The sequence below is a fragment of the Nannospalax galili genome, unplaced genomic scaffold, assembly GCF_000622305.1.
Source record: "Nannospalax galili isolate Female #2095 unplaced genomic scaffold, S.galili_v1.0 scaffold424, whole genome shotgun sequence".
In the NCBI taxonomy this organism is placed as follows: Eukaryota; Metazoa; Chordata; class Mammalia; order Rodentia; family Spalacidae; genus Nannospalax; species Nannospalax galili.
Genome location: NW_008352334.1, coordinates 1,210,628 through 1,232,195, shown reverse-complemented (window position 1 = coordinate 1,232,195; position 21,568 = coordinate 1,210,628). Strand labels below are relative to the sequence as shown.

Genomic DNA, 21,568 nt, shown 5'->3' with positions numbered 1-21,568 from the left:
AGAGAGCAAATGGTCAACAACCTTTTATTGAAAGATAATCACATCCATACATAATCTCTATGTACACATACACTACATACATACATACATACATACATACATACATACATACATACATACACGCACATTCATACACAAGTGGAGGGGGACCTGGAAACCAAAAGTCAACATCCCCCAGGAACACCTGGGTGTTAAGTGTTTCCCCCTTCCCTAATTTTGGACTGGTTGACTTAAATAAAGAAGTGGGTGATGATAGGTCACATCTCCAAGCTGAGCTATCCAAGGCTTTCTGACTCTAAGCAGGTGAGTTGAAGGGGCCTTGTTGGAGTGAAAATTAAGGCCTTCTTGCTAGGCCAAGAAGAAGACGGAGTGCCATCTTTACCATTTCTCAGTGACCCTGTGTGCTTAATAGGGATTTAGTCTCATTATTATTATTATTATTTTTTTGGTCTTTTTGAGACAGGGTCTCCCTGTAGCCCAGCTGGCCTGGATTCCCTATGGAGACCAGGCTGGCCTCAACCTCACAGAGACAGAACTCCCCCTGCCTCTGCCTCCTGAGTGCTGGGATTAAAGGCGTGCGCCACTATGCCCGGCTTATGGTTATTTTTTTAATATGGATGAGTGCATTGCCTGCATGTGTATAAGTCCACCCATGTCATGCAAAGCCCACAGAGGTCAGAAGAGGGTGTCAGATCCCCTGGAACTGGAGTTATGAACGGTTGTTAGCCACCATATGGGTGCTGGGATTCGAACCCAGGTCTTCTGCAAAAGCCGCCAGTGCTCTTAACCACTAAGCTATCTCCAGCTCCTGAATTTAGTCTCTTACACTCCAGTTGCCTCTGTACTTGGGCACACATGGACATGTACTCATGCATAATCAAGATAAATTGTGTCTCTTCCATTTCCCTCTGTGATGCAGGTGCATCTCTACTGACCTGCTTCCCCTGTGCTGAGTAGCGTGTCCTTAAGGAACACATAAAGGCCAGTTGCTACAAAATTCACAGGCACCCTCAGGAGGAGAGGTGGTGAGGGGCTGGGAGAATGATGAGCTGCTGGTCTACCCTCTTGTCCTGCAGCTGGTGTAGTGCCTCAAATACTATCTGCCCTGACCAAAGGCTCCCAAGATCTGCTGCTCTGGGGAAGGGCTGGCTGAAACTTGAAAGGATTCCAGGCCAGAGAACCTACCTGTGCATTGATCACATGCCTGAGGTAGAATGGAGGTGGCGGGGTGAGTGACCCTGAAAAAGGTGAGCGGGCTGGGTACAAGTGTCAAGAGTTTTCCACGCAGTGGAAGCCCCAGAGGCTTTGTGTGGTTCACGTGGTTCGTGCTTTAGGAGAGCATATATGCTCGGGTGCGAGGGAGCTTGCCAGGCAGCAGAACACCAGGTCTAAGCCCTACAGGCAGAAGTCAGCCGGAGCTGCCAGAGCTGGCCTCCCCGCCTACGGCCATTTCGTCTGTCTGCATTCAGGATGTGCAGACTGAGAGCAAATGTGTCTCTGGATCTCCTTACACACTATGTCCAGTGGGTATCCAGCATTCACCGAGCCCACACAGCACCAAAAAACGTGCTTTTTTTTGGTTTCACCCTGGTCAATAGGAAACGAGAAGGCACAGCTTAGAGTCTGCAAATTGGACTGGGAAGAAAGTGGCAGGAAAAGTTGAGAGTCGACTGCGCTGAGGAGACGGCCCAGTGGGTCGGACCCGAGTTCCGATCCCAAGTGCCTGCTGTGTACGCACAGGGACCCGAGTTCCGATCCCTAGCACTCACATAAAAGCTAGATGTGGTGACCCAGACCTGTAACCCCACTCGGGGTGGGTGCAGACAGGTGGAGCCTGAGGGCTCCCTGGTCAGCTGGTCTACCTGAAGTGGTGAGCTCCAGGTTTAATGGTAAACATTGTCTTAAAAAGTAAGTTGGGGGCTGGAGACGTGGGTCAGCGGTTAAGAACACTGACTGCTCTTGTAGAGGACCCGGGTTTGAATCCCAGCACCCACATGGCGGCTACAAACCGTCCTTAACTCCAGTTCCAGGGGAATCCGAAGCCTTCTTCTGACCTCTGCGGCACTGCACGACACGGGTGTACTTACATACGTGCAGGCAATACACTATGTGTATGGGTGTATTGCCTACATGTAGGTAGGCGCACCTGTAGCATGCAATGCCCTCGAGGCTGTCGGATCCCCTGGAACTGGAGTTAGGGAGTTGTTAGCTGCGTTGTGGGTGCTGGGATTCAAACCCGGGTCCTCAGCAAGAACAGCCAGTGTTCTTAACCGCTGAGCCATCTCTCCAGGCCCTAAAATATATTTTTTTTTAAAAGTAAGATGGGGGCTGGAGAGATGGCTCAGTGGTTAAGAGCACTGGCTGTTCTTGCAGAGGACCCGGGTTCGATTCCCAGCACCCACACAGCGGTTACGAACCGTCCTTAACTCCAGTTCCAAGGGAATCCGAAGCCCTCTTCTGACCTCCGTGGCATTGCGTGATATGGGTGCACTCGCATACATGCAGGCAATACACTCATACACATAAAATAAAAATAAATAGACTGTTTTTCATCTTTTATCACTCTAAATCAGAAGGCCACATTTTTCATAAAAATAAAAAATAAAATGTCTGAGCCAGGCTCATGGCTCACACCTCTAATCACAGCACTAAAGGCAGAGGGAGGAGGTTCTTTATGAGATGGAGGCTAGTCTGGGCTACATAGCCAGTTCCAGGCCAGGGGGGGCTCCAGGGACATCCTGTCAAAAAAAAAAAAAAAAGAAAAAAAGTAAGCTGGGGCCTACCCCCTGATAAGCAGGCAGGGTCACTGAGAAGTGGTAAAGACAGCACACTTCTTTAAAGAGAGACCCGTTCAGGAGCTGTCAGGCCTGACAGCTACCTGGGATATTCCAGTGTTCTACCTGAAAATAAAACCCAACCTCATGTTGAAGAAACCAAACATAGAAATTAGCAAGACATCAGCCCCACGACTAGACAGAGAACCGGCCTTGCTCTGGAGACTCGGTAGGAGCGGAGACACTAACCTGAGTGTGTGTTGGGAGAGGGCTCCTTGCCCCTCAAGGAAGCTGTGCATCGTACTCACCTTAAGCTGCTCCATCTTCAGAGGATCTGGACACCTTAAGATGCCAACTGAGATGGCAGGTGCAGGAGGGTGAAGAACTGAGGTCAGTCAGGGTCAATGGCACAGACAGACCAGTAACAAAAAGAGAGCCCCTGGCGCATTTTAAACATCCATCCATACATACATCCATACATACATACATTAATGTACATTTGGACCCCACAGCACTGTGTGGACATGAGGACAGCTTCTGGGAATCAGTTCTCTCCTTCCACCATGTGGGTCCCAGAGACCAAACTCAGGTTATCAAGCTTAGAAACAAATGCCTTTACCCGCTGAGCCATCTCACTGGCACCTTCCCGTGGCATTTTTGTTAGAGGCTAATGTTTCTAACTGTGGACAAAAGAAAGTTGGATGAAAGACACAGTTTTATCTTTTTTTTTTTTGGTCTTTTTGAGACAGGGTCTCCTTGTAGCCCCAGCTGGCCTGGAACTCACTATGTAGACCAGGCTGGCCTTGAACTCATAGAGATCTGCCTGCCTCTGCCTCCCAAGTGCTGGGACTAAAGGCGTGTGCCACCACGCCTAGCTGCTATGTCATTTTTTTCAGACATTTGTCTGATAATATTTATTGCCTATTTATTGCCATTGTTACTAGATCCATATTCTTGAACAGAACATCTTGCAACTGGCAAGTTTCGATGACTTGAAACTTGGCTGTTTTTCTTTTTCTTTTTAAATTCCTTTTATTTATTTGTTTTCATTGAATTTTTGTGTATTTCATACAAAACATCCTAATCTTTATACCTACGTCCTCCCTCAGAGATAAGGTGTTTATTGGGCAAAGGTGCAGGTACTGATAGTGTGCGGTGGGGAGAGGGCAGAGGTTCATCCTTTGCTGTCAGTGATGAGAGGGATGCTCCCGCTCTGGGAAGCAGGCACCAGCTGTGGCTACATCGCCTAAGTAACAGCTTGAATCATAAGCCTCACAACTTTCACTGACGTTTCCCCAGTCACTTTGTTTCGTGTCCGTCCTCCTCCGTGTTTTCTCTTTCTCTCGGTCCGATCAGGGATTGATTGTTGGATCTTAAATCCAGGACTCCCTGTCTGGAAGTGATTAGGAATATTACTTGTGTCTTGGCCATCAAAGCTTGTCGTATGACTGACAGGCCTAGAACCTGCATGTGTCCTCTCTGCAGCCTGTTCTCTTTCTTTTTGACAACCTTTTCCTTTATCACCCCAGCCTCATACACCAAGTGTAAACCCACAACTCATATCCTGTGGCAGACTACAGCTCACATTAGCTATCGAATGCAAATGAGTTTCAATCAAAGGAGAGAGGAAATTAAATTTTTCACTGTGTATCTTCTCTGATTGGCCTTAGAAGCCTTTACTGCCCTTGGCACACTGGTATTTTATGTGGGCAGGGTGAAACTGGCTGTGGTCGGGGTGAGACTTTAAGCTTTTGATTTTTTTCCCCTTATTTTGAAAGGGTTAAAAAGATGGTATGTATTTTGGTGTGATTTAAGTATTAGTATTAATTTTTGTCACACATGTGTGAGGATGAAAATATCACCCCGTCACTGTTACTAGATCCATATTTTTGAAGAGAACATCTTTCAATGGGCAAGTTTCAATGACTTAAAATTTGACTGTTTTTCTCTTTCTTTGTAATTCCTTTTATTTATTTTTTTTCATTGAATTTTTGTGTATTTCATAGAAAATATCCTAATCTTTATACCTACCTCCTCCCTCATCAGCACCCTCCCATAGCTCCCCCTCTCTCACTGGATTTCATAATTCTGTCATTTATGTTAAGGCCCCACTGGGTCAAGTTGGTGTACCCAGACGACCCTCAGTGAAAGTCCATCCACTGGGGACTAGTCAGCCTGTATAGAGTCACGCCCTTAAAGATCAGCTTTCCCTCACCCAGCAGTAATCAGCTGTCAATAATTCTTCTGCTAAGGTTGGGGCCTGCTGCCCATTTCCCCAGTCCTGTGCTGGGTTTTTGTCTGCTTGAGCTCGGATGGGTCTTGTGCATGTTGACACCATTGCCGCAGATACATATGAACAAGGTTCCAGGACCCTGTAAGACTGTTTCCATATGGTCATGCACCTCCTCCCCAGACTCTTACAATCTTTCCGGCCTCTCCTCCGCAATGGTCCCTGAGACCTGGGTGGGTGGAGTTTAATATAGGAGTCCTGTCCAAGGACCCACACTCTACAGACTTATTCTCTATGCTTTGGCCATTTGTGGCCCTTTGTGGTCATTGCCCCCATCACATGAGGAAGCTTTGTTGATGAGAGTTGAGAGATGCGTTAACATTCTCTCTACCCCTTGTTCCACTGTGTTCTGTGAGCCTTAGGTGTAGAGGTTCCACTGAAGATGTGTCACTTAAGGTTGGGCATTTCACAGACACTTATTCTCTGTGTGTGACCAGTTGTGGAACTCTGTTAATAGTCTCCATCGGTTACAAAAGAATTTTCTTTGATGACTGGTGACTGACATACTTGTCTGTAAATGTAAGGATTCATTTTTAGCATACAGTAAGAAATTACATTTGTCTAGGGATGCGGAAACCTTGGGGTTTTCTCTAGAATCTCTGACCTTTTAAATAGCAGCTTGAGATATAATTCACATGCTCCGAAATTCACCCTCTTGAAGATGATAGTTCAGTGGGTTTTCTCACCTGAGTCACGGTGTGCATGTTTTGCATGTGTGTGGGGGTGCACATGTGTGGGGGTGCATGTGGGAGCCTGAGGTTGAGTTCAGATCTCCAGCATCATCCTTGATCGCTCTTCCATCTTATTCATTGAGGCAGAGTCTCAGTCAAACCCAGAGCTCACCAGTATGGCTAGTCTTGTCTCACCAGCCTGTTCTGGGGAGCTCTTCTCTGCCCTCCAAGGCTGGAATTACAGGGGCCACCTCACCTACTGCATTTTGTGGGTTCTGAGGATCCCATCGAGTGGTTATTCCACATTTTGTCATTCACCCATCACCTGATAGACACTTTGCTATGAACATCTGTGTGACACATCTTCTGATCTCTTGGGTATATACAGGAGTGGAATTGTTTTGTTTATAAATGGTGTTTAATGACTGGAGGAATGACCAGACTCTAATCAAACTAGCTAAAGGTTCTAGTTTTTCCTCATCTTTGTCAACACTTGTCATTCTCTCTTAAATTGTATTTCTTCTTTGATTTAAAAAGCATCTTATCTATTGCTGGTGGCACTGCATCCTTTGGTTGTAGGACGTAGACAAACCAAGCTTGCTCCCTGCTGGCTGGCATTCACAGTGCTGGAAGGCACCAAAGGAGAGTTGTCATCACAGTCTTAACTCAGCTGTGTACACTGCATGCTACACTACTGAGCTGTCAGCAAGATGTACCCACTTGTGCCGTAGCAGCAAGTTATGGGGATAACCAGTCACTCTCTGAGTGAATTTGAGACTGATTCACAGGAGGGAACACATGTCTGGTACTGTAAACCTGGTCAGAAGGCTGTGACTGGGGAGGTCATAGGCCCTAGTGGGAGAGCAACCGCTGTGGTAGTGATGAGTGGACATGATGCGCCTATCAGCTTTCTAATTGTTATGCTTATGCCCATAGATTACTGCTGTCAGCTTTGTCAGAGAAAATGCTTTTTAGGGTAGCTGACCCTTGCTGCAGAGATGCATAACTGGTCAAAGTCCCCAGAGTAAGTGACTGAGGAGTGCTCAGCCCTAAATGGGACATCTGTATCACCCACCCCAAGCCTCAGGGAACACCACAGAAGAGGGAACAGAAGGGATGTAAGAGCCAAAAGAGGGAGCCCATGACTGCTCTTAACTATTTTTATTATTAAGATTTGACATTATATATTGGTCTCCTTAATAAATAATGAAGGTTTACCTTATGGTTTGGAGGTAAGGAGTTAGGACAAAGCCTTAGACTGATCTTAATTTGTGTTCTTAAGTAGTGTTCCTGCCTGAGCTTCCCAAGCATCTGGGACTACAGGAGCCCAGTCACATCTTGCTTACCTTCAATTTTTTTATTTGTTTTTATTTTTATTTTGAGACAGAGTCTCCCTGTAGGTGGGATTAAAGGCACAAGCCACCATGCCCAGCTCTCTTCAAATATTTTTTTATTTTTTGGTCTTTTTGAAGCAGGGTCTCCCTGTAGCCCCAGCTGGCCTGGAACTCATTATGTAGACCAGGGTGGCCTTGAACTCACAGAGATCTGCCTGCCTCTGCCTCCCAAGTGCTGGGATTAAAGGCGTGCTCCACCATGCCCAGCTTCCCTTCAAATATTTTTATAGTGAACTTTTTGTAGTGTTATTACCCTTGCAGTTTTTAGTTTTTAATTTAATTTTATGTTTCTGAATGTTTTGCCTGCATGTGTGTGAGTGTACCCATGTCATGCAATGCCTGAGAGGCCAGAAGAGAGCATCAGATCCCCTGGAACTGGAGTTAAGGGCAGTTGCTAGCCATTCTGTGGGTGCTGAGAATCGAACCAGTGTCCTCTGCAAGAGCAGCCAGTGCTCCTGACAGCTGAGCCATCTCTCCAGAAACACTCTCCCCACCCACCCCGCAACTTTCAGGTTTGCAGGGCTGAATAAAGTACCATTAAATGTCATTGTTCTTAGATTATATATATATTTTATTTTATAATGAGTTATAAATATATAAATATTAAAAATAAAGCCATTAAAAACTCATAAATTAAGACATTCAGCTTCTGCACTGTTATATTTCTTTTGCATCATCCTTTTCAGGCTTTCCAAGAAGGTTTTCAGTGTTATCTGTGTGGATTCACTCACGGTGCAGTTGCGCTGTAAAAGAAACATTTCATTAGCTTACATGAGTAAGCATTTGAGTCTTGCTGTCAGGCCTGTCTGCTTGGTGCTTGCCAGAATAACAGTCAAACCAAGGCCTCGCTGTAGCTGGACACAGAGTTTAGCATGTCACAAGGCCAGCAAGATTGCCTGCTTTTTGGCATATGCTGTCAGCACTACTGGTCTACCATCAGGGGTGCCACTGTATCTGAGGTGGCGTGTCACAGCTAGAGGCCATTAAAGGCAGTGACAGAAGGCACAGGCCCAGACCTGGCCCTTTGCTGCATTGGAGCCTCCGTGTGGCTCCCTGTCCTGTGGAACAAGATGGGGTCATGCTGTCCTTCTGCCCAGGAAGCCACCGCACTTCTACAGGGCACTGCACGTGGGAAGGCACCTAAAGCTGACCTCTAAGCCCCTGTTGCAGTTTGGGTCTCAGTTCTACCACTTGACAATTGCAGAGCTTAGGTCAATCACTTAACTTATGAAAGTTTCAGCTCCTTCCTTGGGGAACCACCGTGCGGTGACAGTGTCGACTTCATAGGTTAATTAAGATCTAACCACCTACCTCCCCATTCCTACCCGTGCAAGCCACTGCTACCTCTGTTGTGGTCTGCTGTGGTGGCCTTCCAATGGGTCAGCTTGGTCACTTACTCCCCACAACCTCCTCAGGGCCACACAGAAGCCTCCATCAGCACTTTCCACCACACAGAGCTCAGCATCACCTCTGCCCTGCCGGGAACTGCTTGCTGGCACAGCATCAGCCCATCTGCCAAACCCGCCTTCCTCTCTCTGATCTAGCCACACTCGAACACCATCAGTTCATGTCTGCTTTGGGCCTTTGCACAGGACTCATCAGTCATGTAATATCTGCTCAGAGAATCAGCCCGCTCCCCAACGACCTGCGGTCTTTACAGCTTCATTTTTCTTTCTTTTTTTTTTAAATTTATTATTTTTATTTTATGTGTACGAGTGCATTGCCTGCATGTATGTGACTGCACCAGTGTCGTGCAATGCCGAGGAGGTCAGAAGAGGGCTTCGGATTCCCCTGGAACTGGAGTTAAGGTTCATAGCCACCATGTGGGTGCTGGGAATCGAACCCGGGTCCTCTGCAAGAACAGTCAGTGCTCTTAACCGATGAGCCATCTCTCCAGGCCCCTACTCCATTTTTCATCACAGCACTATCATGACCTGACATCAGATTACATGCTTATTTCTTCTATCTATCCCACTAGAACATTCCATGAGAATAGGACCTGTCCTCTGGTCTGAAAGAACACCTGAACAGAACTATCATGGTTACTCCAGGGAATCGTTTGGAAATGTGGAGCCATATACAGCTTGGCTTACCAGCTGGGACATGCTGCAGACAATCCTGTAGACTTTTTGCAAGTCTTTGAGAACCAAGGTGTTGTTTTTCAAGCACGGAATATGTGAGTTATAGAACTTCCGGAGCACCTTCTGCGTCCTGCAGAGGATCTTCTCCTCAGTGGTGTTCTGCAATGAGAAATGACAGCTGGCCATGGGGTGCTCAGTTTGGAATATGGGAGGGACATTTTTCCACTCCAGGGGTGTGTCTGCTTAGCCTCACTCTGTGGCTCTGTAGGCAGATACTCCCCGGATCTGAGGGAGGGTGGCTGGGAGCAAGCTCTCTCTCTCTCCTTTACTTGCAAATGCAGTAGCCGTCTCTGTAGAGCCTCCCAGTTTCTTTCCCTTTGAGGGTTTTACTGAAGGGGTACCTTCAGTAAAGTCATCCACCTAGGTAAAAGGCAGAGTGGATCCACCTGTCTGTAGCCTTTGGCTATGTTTGTACCCCATGGGCGCTCCTTCCTGTCTGAAGTGTCCATGTGAGCTCTTAGCCAGATACCTCGCTTGTTCCTGCGTGGCCCTGGACACACGTCATGCCTGCTGATTGCTGAGTGCCCACTGGGGCCATGCTCCGTGCTGCCCTCCCCCAAAGAGAGAGCAGTATCTGACGAAGCTCATGGTTCAATGGAGTAAAGGTACTTCCCCCAACAGCAAGAGACAGAAGTCCAGTGTGGGGTAACATGCCCATAGGCCAGGCTCCTGGGAGAGGGTGCCATTGACTTGGGCCTTGAATAGAGCTTCAGTAAGGAGTCTTTGCCCGTCTTTGGTGGAAATCAGGAGTCCCCTGGTTCTTCCTGGGGACCTTGGGTCTCAGAAGACAGAAGGTACAGGTGGGAAACAGGTCTTGTGGGGAACCTGAGAGAGGGATGGTCACCAACTATCCAATCTGGTGTGCCCCCTCATTTCCCCCTGAGGACAGGCAGAGTGAGGAGAGTGTCTCAGTGTGAGCCTGATCTCTGTATACCTTAGGGAAAAGCTATCTCTAGCCTGTGCTAGGTCATGTGCACAGCCCTGGCTACTCAGTGTGGACTGTAGACAAGCACCAAAATGGCACCCAGGAGCCAGTTAGGAATGCAACTTTCAGACCCCACCCTAGGCCTGTTGGGTCCGAATGTGCAGTGACCAGACCCCAGGGAACTGACAGGAGCCACTGTGAGCAGCTTCTAAGTCCATACAGGTGCCTATGTTTTTCTATTAAGGTATGTGTAACAAAAGTGAACTCACTTATTCCACCAGCCAGGCACAACTCCTATACTGTTAATATTTGAGTAAATATCAGGGCCAAGAATACAGCTCACTGGTAGAGCCCTTGCACAGCACGTATGAGGGCTATGTTCAATGCCCAGTACTGCAAATGAGGAAAGAAAGAACTGGGTGTAGTAGCTTACAATTTTAATATCAGCACTCTGGAGGCAGAGGCAGGAAGATGTTCCTGAGTTCAAGGCCAGCCCATGGCCACTAACAACCATCTGTAACTCCAGTTCCAGGGGATCTGACGCCCTCTTCTGGCCTCCTCGGGCATTGTGTGCATGGGTGCACTTACATACATATAGGCAAAACACGCCGCTCATACATATAAAATAAAAATAATACATCAAGCCAGGCGTGGTGACACACACCTTTAGTCCCAGCACTTGGGAGGCAGAGGCAGGCAGAATTTTTTTAAAAGTATCTTACTAGTGTTTTGTTTGTTTGTTTTGTTTTGAGGCAGGTTCTTGCTGAGACAGATCCTGTAACGTTCAATCCTCAGCCCCCAAGTGCTGTCTTTACAGGCATGCACCATCATGCCCAGCATCCCATACTGCTTTAATTTTTTGATTTTTTTTTTTTTTTCGTCTTTTTGAGACAGGGTCTCCCTGTAGCCCCAGCTGTCCTGGAACTCACTATGTAGACCAGGCTGGCCTTGAACTCACAGAGATCTGCCTGCCTCTGCCTCCCGAGTGCTGGGATTAAAGGCATGCGCCACCACACGCAGCCCACATTGCTTTAATACACTTTGTCCCCAAATAGGAGCCAATAGTTGACGCTGCTCTGTAACTTTTCACACTTAGCGTAGACTAGGCATTTTCTTGTCACTCAATAGCCTCCAAGAACGAGGAACTGAGGGCCCCGCAGACACCCCTGTGCCCATTATGTGTGTGCACCATCATCTATCAGCCCCCCACTGTGGTGGATTTTTGCTTCATACATAATGTGGCATTGGGTCATCTGGTGTTTGTTGATGTGCCAGGGCTGGAACCCAGGGCCTGCACACAGCAGGCCGGTGTTCTACCTCTGCGCTACACCTTTAGACTGGGTTCACCCCTTATTTCTGAGAACCAAATTCTAGATGCATAGACTATATTTTAAGAGTTTTCCTGGAAGATCTTGACCTTGCATAAGCCACCAGAATTCCAGACACAAAGGGGTGTCTCACGTTCAAGTGCACTGTGATGTCCCAGGGCAGGGATGGAAGGGCAGTCACTTGATGAACTGGTTGAGAAGGCCCTGCTCCCTGACTAGCTGGGACTGTAAGAGGGCGGCCAGGGCGTGGGTGAGCAGAGGAGGGGAGGACAGGTGGGAGGCACGTGGCCTAGTAAGTAACAAGAGGACCTCCCTGCTTATTTTTTTCATCAAAACCAAGTGACACTGGTCTAAAACTTGGGCTTGGAGCTTAGGCATTAAACTGCCTGTTCATTTTGAACAGTACACAGTCACGTATATAGTATGTAATAAAAGAGAAAGCCTCTAAATAGATTTCTTAAAGGATTTTCTAAAAGTAACTAAGATAAAAATGGAACTGGGAAGACCCTGCATCAAGCAGGAAAGTTTCACAAGAACTAGTCAAAGACCCTAACATTTTAGTCCCGTCGATTTTGCCACCAAGCATGACAGTCCACTCTTCCCACTTCAAGCTTCTTGCCTGATTGAATCTGTCGCCTGTGGAGGTCTTGTGCCTGACAGGTCTAGCTATGACTCAGGGAGTGCACGGTGACAGCCAGCTGATCTCTTCTGTTCAAAAGACTCAAAAGGTGACCTATGCCTTCCCTACCCCCACCGTAAGCAAATCTGAGGCTCACATGAACAGCAGGAAATTGCCACCCGTGAGGCACCTTCTATGGCAGGAGCCTTTCAGTACCCTAATCTGGTCTCGACTGGCCTCGTTTAGACTCTTTATAGTTTAGTCCTATCATTATTACATCTCACTATCTCTAATTCAACCCAAGTCTAATCAGCCAGTTAGAGACACCTTTGAAAACAAGAGGGGCTGAGGGGACCACTCAGTCACTAGCATGTTTGGCTTGCAAGCATGGGGACCTGAGTTGGATCCCCAGAACCTACGTTAAAAAAAAGCCCTGGGTAGGGTGGCACACATTTGTAGTCCCAATGCTGGAGGGCTGGAGACCTCAGGATCGCTGGGGGTCACTGGCCAGCCAGCCCAGCCTCCTTACCAAGCTCTAGGCCAATAAGAGACCATCTCAAAAAATGAAAACAAAACAAGATAGAGGGTGCTTCTTCATTCATGCGCACCTTTACACACGTCACACACACACACACACACACACACACACACACAATGAAAACTTCAGTGCACAGCACGCTGGAGAGCTTTAGTCTTTCATTCTCTTTGGTAGAGAGGAAATAGTCCCCACTAATGGGCCCCAGAAGCTCTTCCCAGAGTGTGGGGTGCTTACTCTTCTTCAAACGACCATGACTCATCAACACCCAGGCAGGTACTGCCTGTGACACTCAGGATTTTCTTGGTGCATCCTTCCCAGCAAATGCTACCAGGAAGCTCCCCAATTCGGAGATACTGGGATTTTTGATCCCCAATAAGTATCCTAGATTTCAGAAAGATCGTTTCCTTGGGAACTCCAAAGAAATACTTCTCCCTCTTTCCTACCACTTTTGTGGGCTTTGGAGAATAACAACGTTTCCCTAATCAGAAATATCTTATTTTGGAAAGTAAGTGCTGGGTCAGAGGGACAGATGGAAATTAGAGGAGGCCATGAGACAGGTGAGCATGAAGGAGGGCAGAGAAGGCTTGTTCTTGCAACACCTTAGGTGTTGGGGAGGACTGAGGAAGAGGGAAGCCAGCATGCGGTGAGGGGTGGGAGAGGAGCAGGCTGGGTCCACAATGAGAAGTTCCAGGCTTGGAGTCAGGGCTTGACCAGCCACTGGTCCCCCTCAGGTCCATCACTGTGCCTTTAGGATCCTAACAGCTTATGTTAACACTTTTCACTAACTTTCTAGAACTGGCTTCCTTCTAATCAACCCTCACATGACCTTCAGAATCACCTTCATACCTCCAAATGTGGAAACTGAGGCTCTAAGAGGTGTGAGGGCCTGTCAAAGGCCAGACAGCTAGTGGATGGCAGAGCTGGGGCTTGAACCAAAGGCTCTCAGTCCCAGACCTCAGCTCAGGAGCTGGTCTCTGCCCTCAACTTGGCCTGGGAGCGACCCAGTAGACGCAGCCTCTAGTAAATGTTATTTGAGTTAGAGGGACTTAGAGATTTCATATATACTTAAAATTATATACATTAAAAAAAGAAGTCATATATGTGTATGTACACACATATATACACATGTGTGTGTCTACATACACATATACATACATTTATACATATTGGTTCCTCAGAAACTCATCCAGCATCCTGCTCCTGGAATAATCTTGAATGAAACGAGAGTCAGGGTAAAGCCAGGGGAGCAGTCCTATGAAAGGGGAAAGACCCTCTTCACGGCTTGGGGGCTAAGCTGTGACACAGGGCTCTGCTCCTGGCCTAGTACCCGGTCAGGCACATGTGGGAAGCAGGTAGCTGGGAGACCACTGGCAGCTCGAGGCTTTGGGGCTTTCTCAGTTGTGTGTTTCCATGAAAACAGGAACTGAAGTGCACAGAGCTATTGATATGGCTGTTGTCAGTCGTGTGTTTGTCAGAGAAAATGCACTATCAGCTGTCACATCTGTCTCCTCCCACTACAGATGGAGGGGTGGGGGTGAGGCAGAGCAGGAGGCAGAGAGATGCCCAAGCAGAGGCAGAGATGGTTGGACTCCATCTACAAGATGGTTCCAAACCAGGCTGGAAGGGACTTGAATGAGATAGAGCGAGGGTCTGGACAGCAGGCCACCATCTTAGCAGACTGCTAGGTGGACAGGTTGTGAATGAGGAAGGACTCTGGCGATACTTTTCCTGTTGCCATAGGAAGTCTCTTAGACAAAGTGAAAGCTTTCTCAACCTGTAATCTCAATATCTACTTTTGTGAGAGTATTTGGTTTTTCAGAAATGCAGGGCTCAAGAAAAAGTCTCTTATTCAACAAACATGAGTACCTCATAGGCCCTAAGGGCTCTGCCGAGGCTGACAGAACTCTCAAGAGCTTTTCGTGGACTAGATCTGAGTTCGAATTTTCAAGTCCAGGCCTTCTATGACATGTTTCCTAAGTCCAGTGAAATCAGAAACTCCAAAACCCACTGAAGGGTAAGATCAGCCTCCAAAGTGTGAAAAAACACACTTCTTTGGGCCTACTCATTTTCTATCAAGTAACTTTCTTATTCAGACACTTGTGGGTGGCCTCCTCTCCTAATACCCCTCTGTACCAAAGCGGACCTCATGGCAGCTTCTTACCTTGGTTTCTGTAAAGACATCTGGCACAAGCATCTCGGTGCAAGGAGTCTTGGCATGGGCAGGAAGAAGAGGCCAAAAGATAGAGTCAATCCAAGTGGGTCAGAGGAATTTTTAATACTCCCTCACTCCCTCACCCGAGAAAGCTTCCTGGAATTCCGCAGGTGGAAGCTGCGGTCTCAAGAATTTCAGCTGTGCTCCCAGCCCTGCCCCAATCACCAGATACAGACCTCTCTAGCAGCCTGGAACCCCACACAGTTATCACCTGAACACAGGGAGAGATGGTGTCAGATATGGCACTCACCCCTTTGCTTGTGAGCCGGTTCAAAATATGGATGATCTCTGCTAAGTTTTCGCTGTTGCATCCATGGGCAAAGTTGCCAGCACATACTAGGAGGCAGAGGAGTGTGGCAGCCAGCTGGGGGGTGAGACCCATCAATAGATCTCCCGTCAGTGACAATGTGAGACAATTAGTTTATCTGGAGACACCAACAATGCAATTCTGACAAAGATATCTCTATATATAGATTTAAAATTGCTGAAACCGAGGGAAAATGAGTTTACATTGGAAATTTTCGTTATACCAGATTGTCAGTCACTTGGGGCCAATCAGCGAATCAGCGCCTCTCTTCCAGGAGAAAAAATGCCTCAGAGAAACAGATAAATTTTCCTGTGAAATCAGACCAATTGGAAAATGAAACTTTTTTTTTTTCAAAATCTACAAAGTTTCAGCATAGGAAATTACACCATAATTTGCTCTGTAGATTAGTCTTATCAGCCCCGGGGAGCTGCTGCCTTGTGCTTTGTATAGAAGGAAGAGACCACAGGTGTCCGAGTGTGCTAGTGCCATCCTCCTGGGGAAAGACAGTAATATCAAGAAAGGTCGACTTGCACAGCATTTTGGCCTGGTTTCTTCCTGGCATGGGGGGCATCTTGGAAACTCTGGTATCATGGGAAAGCTGACTCGAGGTTCTTCTCTGGTGGAAGACAGATGATGGATGCAGGACTTTTCCTGCCTCAGTCTTCTTGCAAATTGAGGTCTTTGGAAAAGGACAGGTGACATCAAGTGGGGCCTTGTTTGGGGTCCAGCAGATTCATAAGGTCTTTACCAGGAAGGAGGTCCAGGGAAAGTTGAAGGGTCTCCCTCCCAAGGCTGAAGTCTGAAGGAATGGACACTTTTTTGGTCTTTTTGAGACAGGGTTTTCCTGTAGCCCCAGCTGGCCTGGAACTTGCTATGTAGACAAGGCTGGCTTTGAACTCACAGAGATCCACCTGCCTCTACCTCCCAAGGCCTGGAACTAAAGGCATGTGCCACCACGCTCAGCACGACACTTTTTGTTAAAGTTTTTAAAATTATACCTATTTTGTGAGTGTATCTGCATGTCCCACAGCATGTGTGTGGAGGTCAGAGAGACAACTTGCAGGAGTCAGTTCTCTCCTTCCACCATTTAGATTCTGGGGATCAAATGAACTCAGGTTGTCAGGCTCGGCAGGAAGTGCCTTAACCCCCTGAGCCATCTCACTGGTCCAAGAATGGCTGCTTTTTAAGTGGATGTAAGCTTATCTTCTGCTGGTCAGCAAAAGGAGCCACAGTCTTACAGATTCACTAGTCTGTTCTCCGCCACTGTCATCCATTCTGGTTTGTTTGTTTCTTAATTGCTTTTTTACAGGGTCTCCCTAGTCACAGTTACCTGGAAGTCACGATGTGAACCAGGCCTTGATCTTGCAGAGATCCATTTGCCTCTGCTTCCTTGAAGGCTGGGATTAAAGGTGCTGTTTCAGTCTAACACATGTGGACCCTGGTGAGGTACCCATCACCCCCACAGTGAACACATGCCATTTTTGTAGAAGTGGAAGTCCCTGTCCAAGGTCCTCTCCACCCTCCCACCCTTGGTAGAAAAGGATCTGGGGCTGAAGCGATGACTTGGCAGTTAAAAGCACTGGCTGCTCTTGCGAGGACCCAGCTTTGGTTCCTAACACCCACATGGTGGCTAACAAACATCCACAACTCCAGTTCTGGGGGATCTGATGCCCTCTTCTGGCCTCCACAAGCATTGCACACATATGATGCACTTACATACACACAGGCAAAGTATTCATACATATAAAATAAAAATAAATAAAATTTTAAAAATTAAAAAAAGGGTTTCACCCAAAGAGAGCACTGGCATTTGTCTTGGCTCTCAGCCCAAATGAAAACAACCCTGGAAGGCAGCTGTTGCTCGTCACCCATGTTTGGAACCGTAACTGGGTGTTATAGGTTCTTTTTGTCCCATTTGGACTACAGTCACATGTCACTGCATCCGACTTTACAGTGTGCACATTAAAAAAATGAATAAGGCAGCTGTAGTGGCTCATGTCTATAATCCCAGCACTTGGGAGGCAGAGGCAGGGGAACTGCCATGAGTTTGAGGCCAGCCTTGCCTACAAAGTGAGATCTTATCTCAAAGAAATAAAAACTTTAAAAAAATAGTAAAGGAGGAAGGAAGGTTTGTACACCATACCCATAAATAATTTCCATCGATTAAATAGTGATAATAATGGGAAGATATTCAAAGGGCAGGAACAACTTAGCAGCAAAATCTTCCAGGTTATCTTCTAAAGGAAGGGCCTTCTAGAGGAAGGGCCCAGAGAGGAAGCCATTTATTTACTTATTTATGGGTATTGGGGGGGGCAGGGTTTCCTTATAGCCCCAGCTAGAGGGAGAGGGGGGAGAGAGTGACAGCAAGAGAGCGAGAGCGAGCGAGAGAGAGAGAGAGAGAGAAAGAGAGAGAGAGAGAGAGAGGTTTACAACAAATGACAGAACCTCCTTGTGTTCTGCACAGCTCTTTGAAGAAACCAGCTGCACACAGACTCACTTCAGGGAGTCCGAGATGTCCCACAGGGAACGGTCAAGCCTACAGTGTCACAGGTGCTCTTCAAGGATTAGGACTGAACAAACAACGGTGGACCTGACTGGCCATCCCCAGGCCCTACAGCCTGGTTTGCCCAAGAAGCCCTGGAGGAAGTAAAGAAAGGGGAGCAGAGAGAGGGACCTGTTAGAGACCGAAGTTGTCCTGGGAGAGAAGAGCTGCAGTGGCCGGGGTGCAACAGTGGCTTTGAGCTGTTCAGCAGTGGAATCACGTCAATTAAGACCTGGAGCCGGGGGCCTGTGAGATGGCAGCAGATAAAAGCCTGACAACTTGAGTTTAATCTCCAGGATGCAAGTAGTGGAAGGAGAGAACCATCTCCTGCAAGATGTCCTCTAAGCTCCGTGCACGTGAGTGCGCACACACACACACTTAAAAAGACTTGGAGTCAGCCAGCTCTGAATCCCAGCTCTACACACCTGTCTGTGTGACTTTGGAAAATTTACCCTGTCCAGGTGTCCCTGTCAAATGGGGCTAATGTTCCAGTGAGAAGATTTTGTGCAGTAATATGAAGTGTTGGTGCGGTGTCTGGTGCATTAGGAAAACAATATAAAGAAGGACAAAAGCATTTGAAAAACCATAATATGAAATTTAAAAAATCCCAGCCGGAACCATCACGAGCAGCAGCGGTGTCACCCTGTGTTGGATCATGGTGGGGTAAGTGAGGAGTCAGTCTCAGGAGACCCGGGTTTCTGCCAAGGACTGTCCTTCCCAGAGATGGCAGTTCAGGGGGACAGATGGGGTGTAGATGTTGAGAACACTGGGCTGAGGGGTCACTACAGCTCTGGGCGTACAGGAGTTTCCACAGGCACAGAGACCAAGAAGAGATAAGAAGGGCCCCACGACACCCTGGAAATGCTGGAAGAGGGCCAGGCGGCCTGACCAGGAGCTCTGCGCAGGCAGGGTGGGCACCCCCAGGGTGCAAGAGAGTCTCAAGAAGCAGAAGTGAGTGGTCCATGCATCGATGACCAGTGGAGGTGATGAGAGATAAGGGTGATGAAGTGATAAGCAGTGACATCACTGAGGCGGCTTCTGAGTGCGGTGGGAACAGCCATAGACTGGAAGGAACCAGATGAAATGGAACCTGTGGTGTGGCCTACACACTACAAAGGGTGGCTGGGTCATGCCAGGCTATGTGCTACAATGGGGCAAGTTCAGTTTTGATGGAGCACACCCAAGCACAGGCTACCTCAGCTCAGGTTCCTCACACACAAGGACTGACCTCATGTGTCCCCTCCAGCCCAACCCCAGCCTCTGCCTAGGTTCTGCATATGATATCATTGTGGGTGGGGATAGTGGAGATAAGACAAAACTGGCCGTCAGATGCTAGTCATCGAAGTTGGATTATCAGCACAAAATGGATACATTTTGTTGAGTGCTTGAAATTTTCTTTTTTCTTTTTTTTTCTTTTTAGGTAGGGTCTTCCTGTTGCCCCAGTTGTCCTGGAACTCCCTCTGTAGACTAGGCTGGCCTCAATCTCACAGAGTTCTGCCTGCTTCTGCTTTCTGAGTGCTGGATTAAAGGCCTGTGCCACCATGCTCAGCCTTGAAATTTTCCATAATAGATTTTTCAGAAGCTGGAGAGGTGGTTCAGTGGTTAAGAGTATACAGTGCTCTTGCAGAATGCCCAAGTTTGATTCTCAGCACATGCATGGCAGTTCCCAACAGCCTGTAAATCCAGCTCCAGGGGATCTAATGCCCTCTTCTGGTCTCCTCAGGCACAGCACCCACATACACAAACCCACATAGACACAGAGACACACACTTAATTAAAAAATTTTGAAAGGGGACCTAGAGAGATTGCTCAGTGGTTAAGAACACTGACTGTTCTTGCAGAAGACATGGGTTTGAATCCCAGAACCTACGTGGCAGCTAACAACTGTCTGTAACTCCAGTTCCAGGGGATCTAACAGTCTCTTCTGTCCTCCTTGGGCATTGCATGACACAGGTTCACTTAACTACATGCAGACAATACACGCATATACATAAAAAAGATAAAAATAATAAATAAAATATTTTTTTAAACTTTTAAAACAAAATTTTTAAAAACTGATATGGGCCAGGTGTGGTGGTGCACACCTTTAATCTCAGCACTTGGGAGGCAGTGGCAGGCGGATCTCTGTGAGTTCAAGGCCAGCCTGGTCTACATAGTGAGTTCCAGGACAGCTGGGGCTACAGGGAGACCCTGTCTCAAAAAGACCAAAAAACAAACAAACAAAACACCTGATATGGGGCTGGAAGGTGTAACTCAGTGACAGAGCACTTACCTAATACATGAAGCACTGGGCTTCATCCTTAGCACTGCAAGTGTCTGTGGGCAACAAATTTAAACATATGGGGCTGGACCGATGTCTCATAGGGTAAGAGTGCTTACTGAGCAAGCATGAGGGCCCGAGTTCGGATCCCCAGAACCCACATAAAAAAGCCAGGCAACCTCAGATGCACCTGTAATCCCAGGGCTGTAGAGGGCGGAGACAGAGGATCACTGAGGTCTGCAGGCTGCAGCCTCGCTCCAGATTCAGTGAAAGACCCTGTCTCAAGGGAGTAAGGCGGATGGTGACAGAGGTGTGACATCCTCCACCGGCCTCCACCTGCCTCACACAGGTGTGCGTGCCCCCATAGCACACACGTACAAAAAATAGGAATCAATATAAAAATAATTACATAATAATTGTTAACAGGTAATTCACATTTGATGATGTTTATTTGTTATTCATATACTATAAAGTATATATAGTTTATGCATACATTATACACATCTCTCTAGAATTAGGCCACCCCCCCCCGCCACTGACATAGCTGCCACCCTTTCCCACCTGGTTCTCTGCAGGAACCTGCTAACTAGTCTTCCTGTTCCAACCCTGGTGTCCCCACTTTGCACAGCAGCCTGATGACTTTGTTAAAACCTGATCCAGGGGGTTGGAGAGATGGCTCAGTGGTTAAGAGTACTGGCTGCTTTTGCAGAGGACCTAGGTTTGGTTCCCAACACCCACATGGTGGCTAATAACCACCCATAGCTCCATTTCCAGGCACCTGACACCCTCTTCTGGCCTCTGTGAGCATTGCACCACACAGGTACACTTACATACATGCAGGCAAAACATACATATAAAAAAAATTTAAAAACACTCATTAAAAAAAAAAAAAACCCACCTGAGTCAGATTTGGCCTCAGAAGTCTAGGCTATTTTTCATGGTCCTCATCTACCCTGGTTCCCCGACCCTCTCTTTTTTGAAACAGGGTCTCATTTAGCCCAGGCTGGCCTCCAGCTTGCCATGTAGCAGAGGCTGGCCTCGAACTCAGGTCCTCTTGCCTCTCCCTTCCCACTGCTGGCATTAGGCCCACCTGAAGGAAGGAGCAGTCCCAGCTGCCTCTGGTCAGGACTCAGGCCCTTGCAGACCCCACCCCCTTGCTTTCCCTTCCCTATGCAGTAGCTTTTCTCCCCCACACTGTTCAGCCAGACCTCTGTTCCCACACCATCTTGTAAGCAGGGAGTTCTCTGGCTCTCCTGTGTCCAGAAGCCCCTGGCCACCTTCTGTCCCTTGTGGCTTCAGGGCTGTCTGACGTCCCCATGCCTTCTGCCCTGCTGTTCCACTAGGCATGGACTTGCTGTGTTCATGATGGATCCCCCAGGACCCTGATCGGTGGCACCCGGTAAGAGTGCAGTACAACCTTGAATGAATGAATGAACGAATGAATGAAGGTCTGCTTCAGAGTGGCACCTGGTACTTGGTCCAAGTGACAATGTCTAAAATCTGAGACAGTATGGGACTTGAAGTCAGAGTTGATTTTACCTTAAAGTCCTTGCCCAGAACCCCTTGC

General features: G+C 47.6%; 2 protein-coding genes across 2 annotated transcripts in view; one reads left to right on the top strand and one right to left on the bottom strand.

The window, feature by feature from the left end:
• Positions 1 to 17,808, top strand: part of Kif3a (kinesin family member 3A) — a 70,061-nt gene extending 52,253 nt beyond the window's left edge. Inside the window, exon 17 of the mRNA XM_029554203.1 lies at positions 17,664 to 17,808. Within this exon, the coding sequence (XP_029410063.1) occupies positions 17,664 to 17,793 (130 nt within the window). The 3' untranslated portion in view covers positions 17,794 to 17,808. The remainder of the gene's footprint in view (positions 1 to 17,663) is intronic.
• On the bottom strand, positions 7,756 to 15,274 carry Il4 (interleukin 4). The gene is made up of 4 exons (XM_008849350.1): positions 15,143 to 15,274; positions 14,842 to 14,889; positions 9,223 to 9,369; positions 7,756 to 7,872 (listed from the first exon to the last, which is right to left on the bottom strand). The coding sequence occupies exons 1-4, from the start codon at positions 15,272 to 15,274 to the stop codon at positions 7,756 to 7,758; spliced, it is 444 nt and encodes a 147-aa protein (XP_008847572.1).
• Positions 17,809 to 21,568: the final 3,760 nt, after the last annotated feature.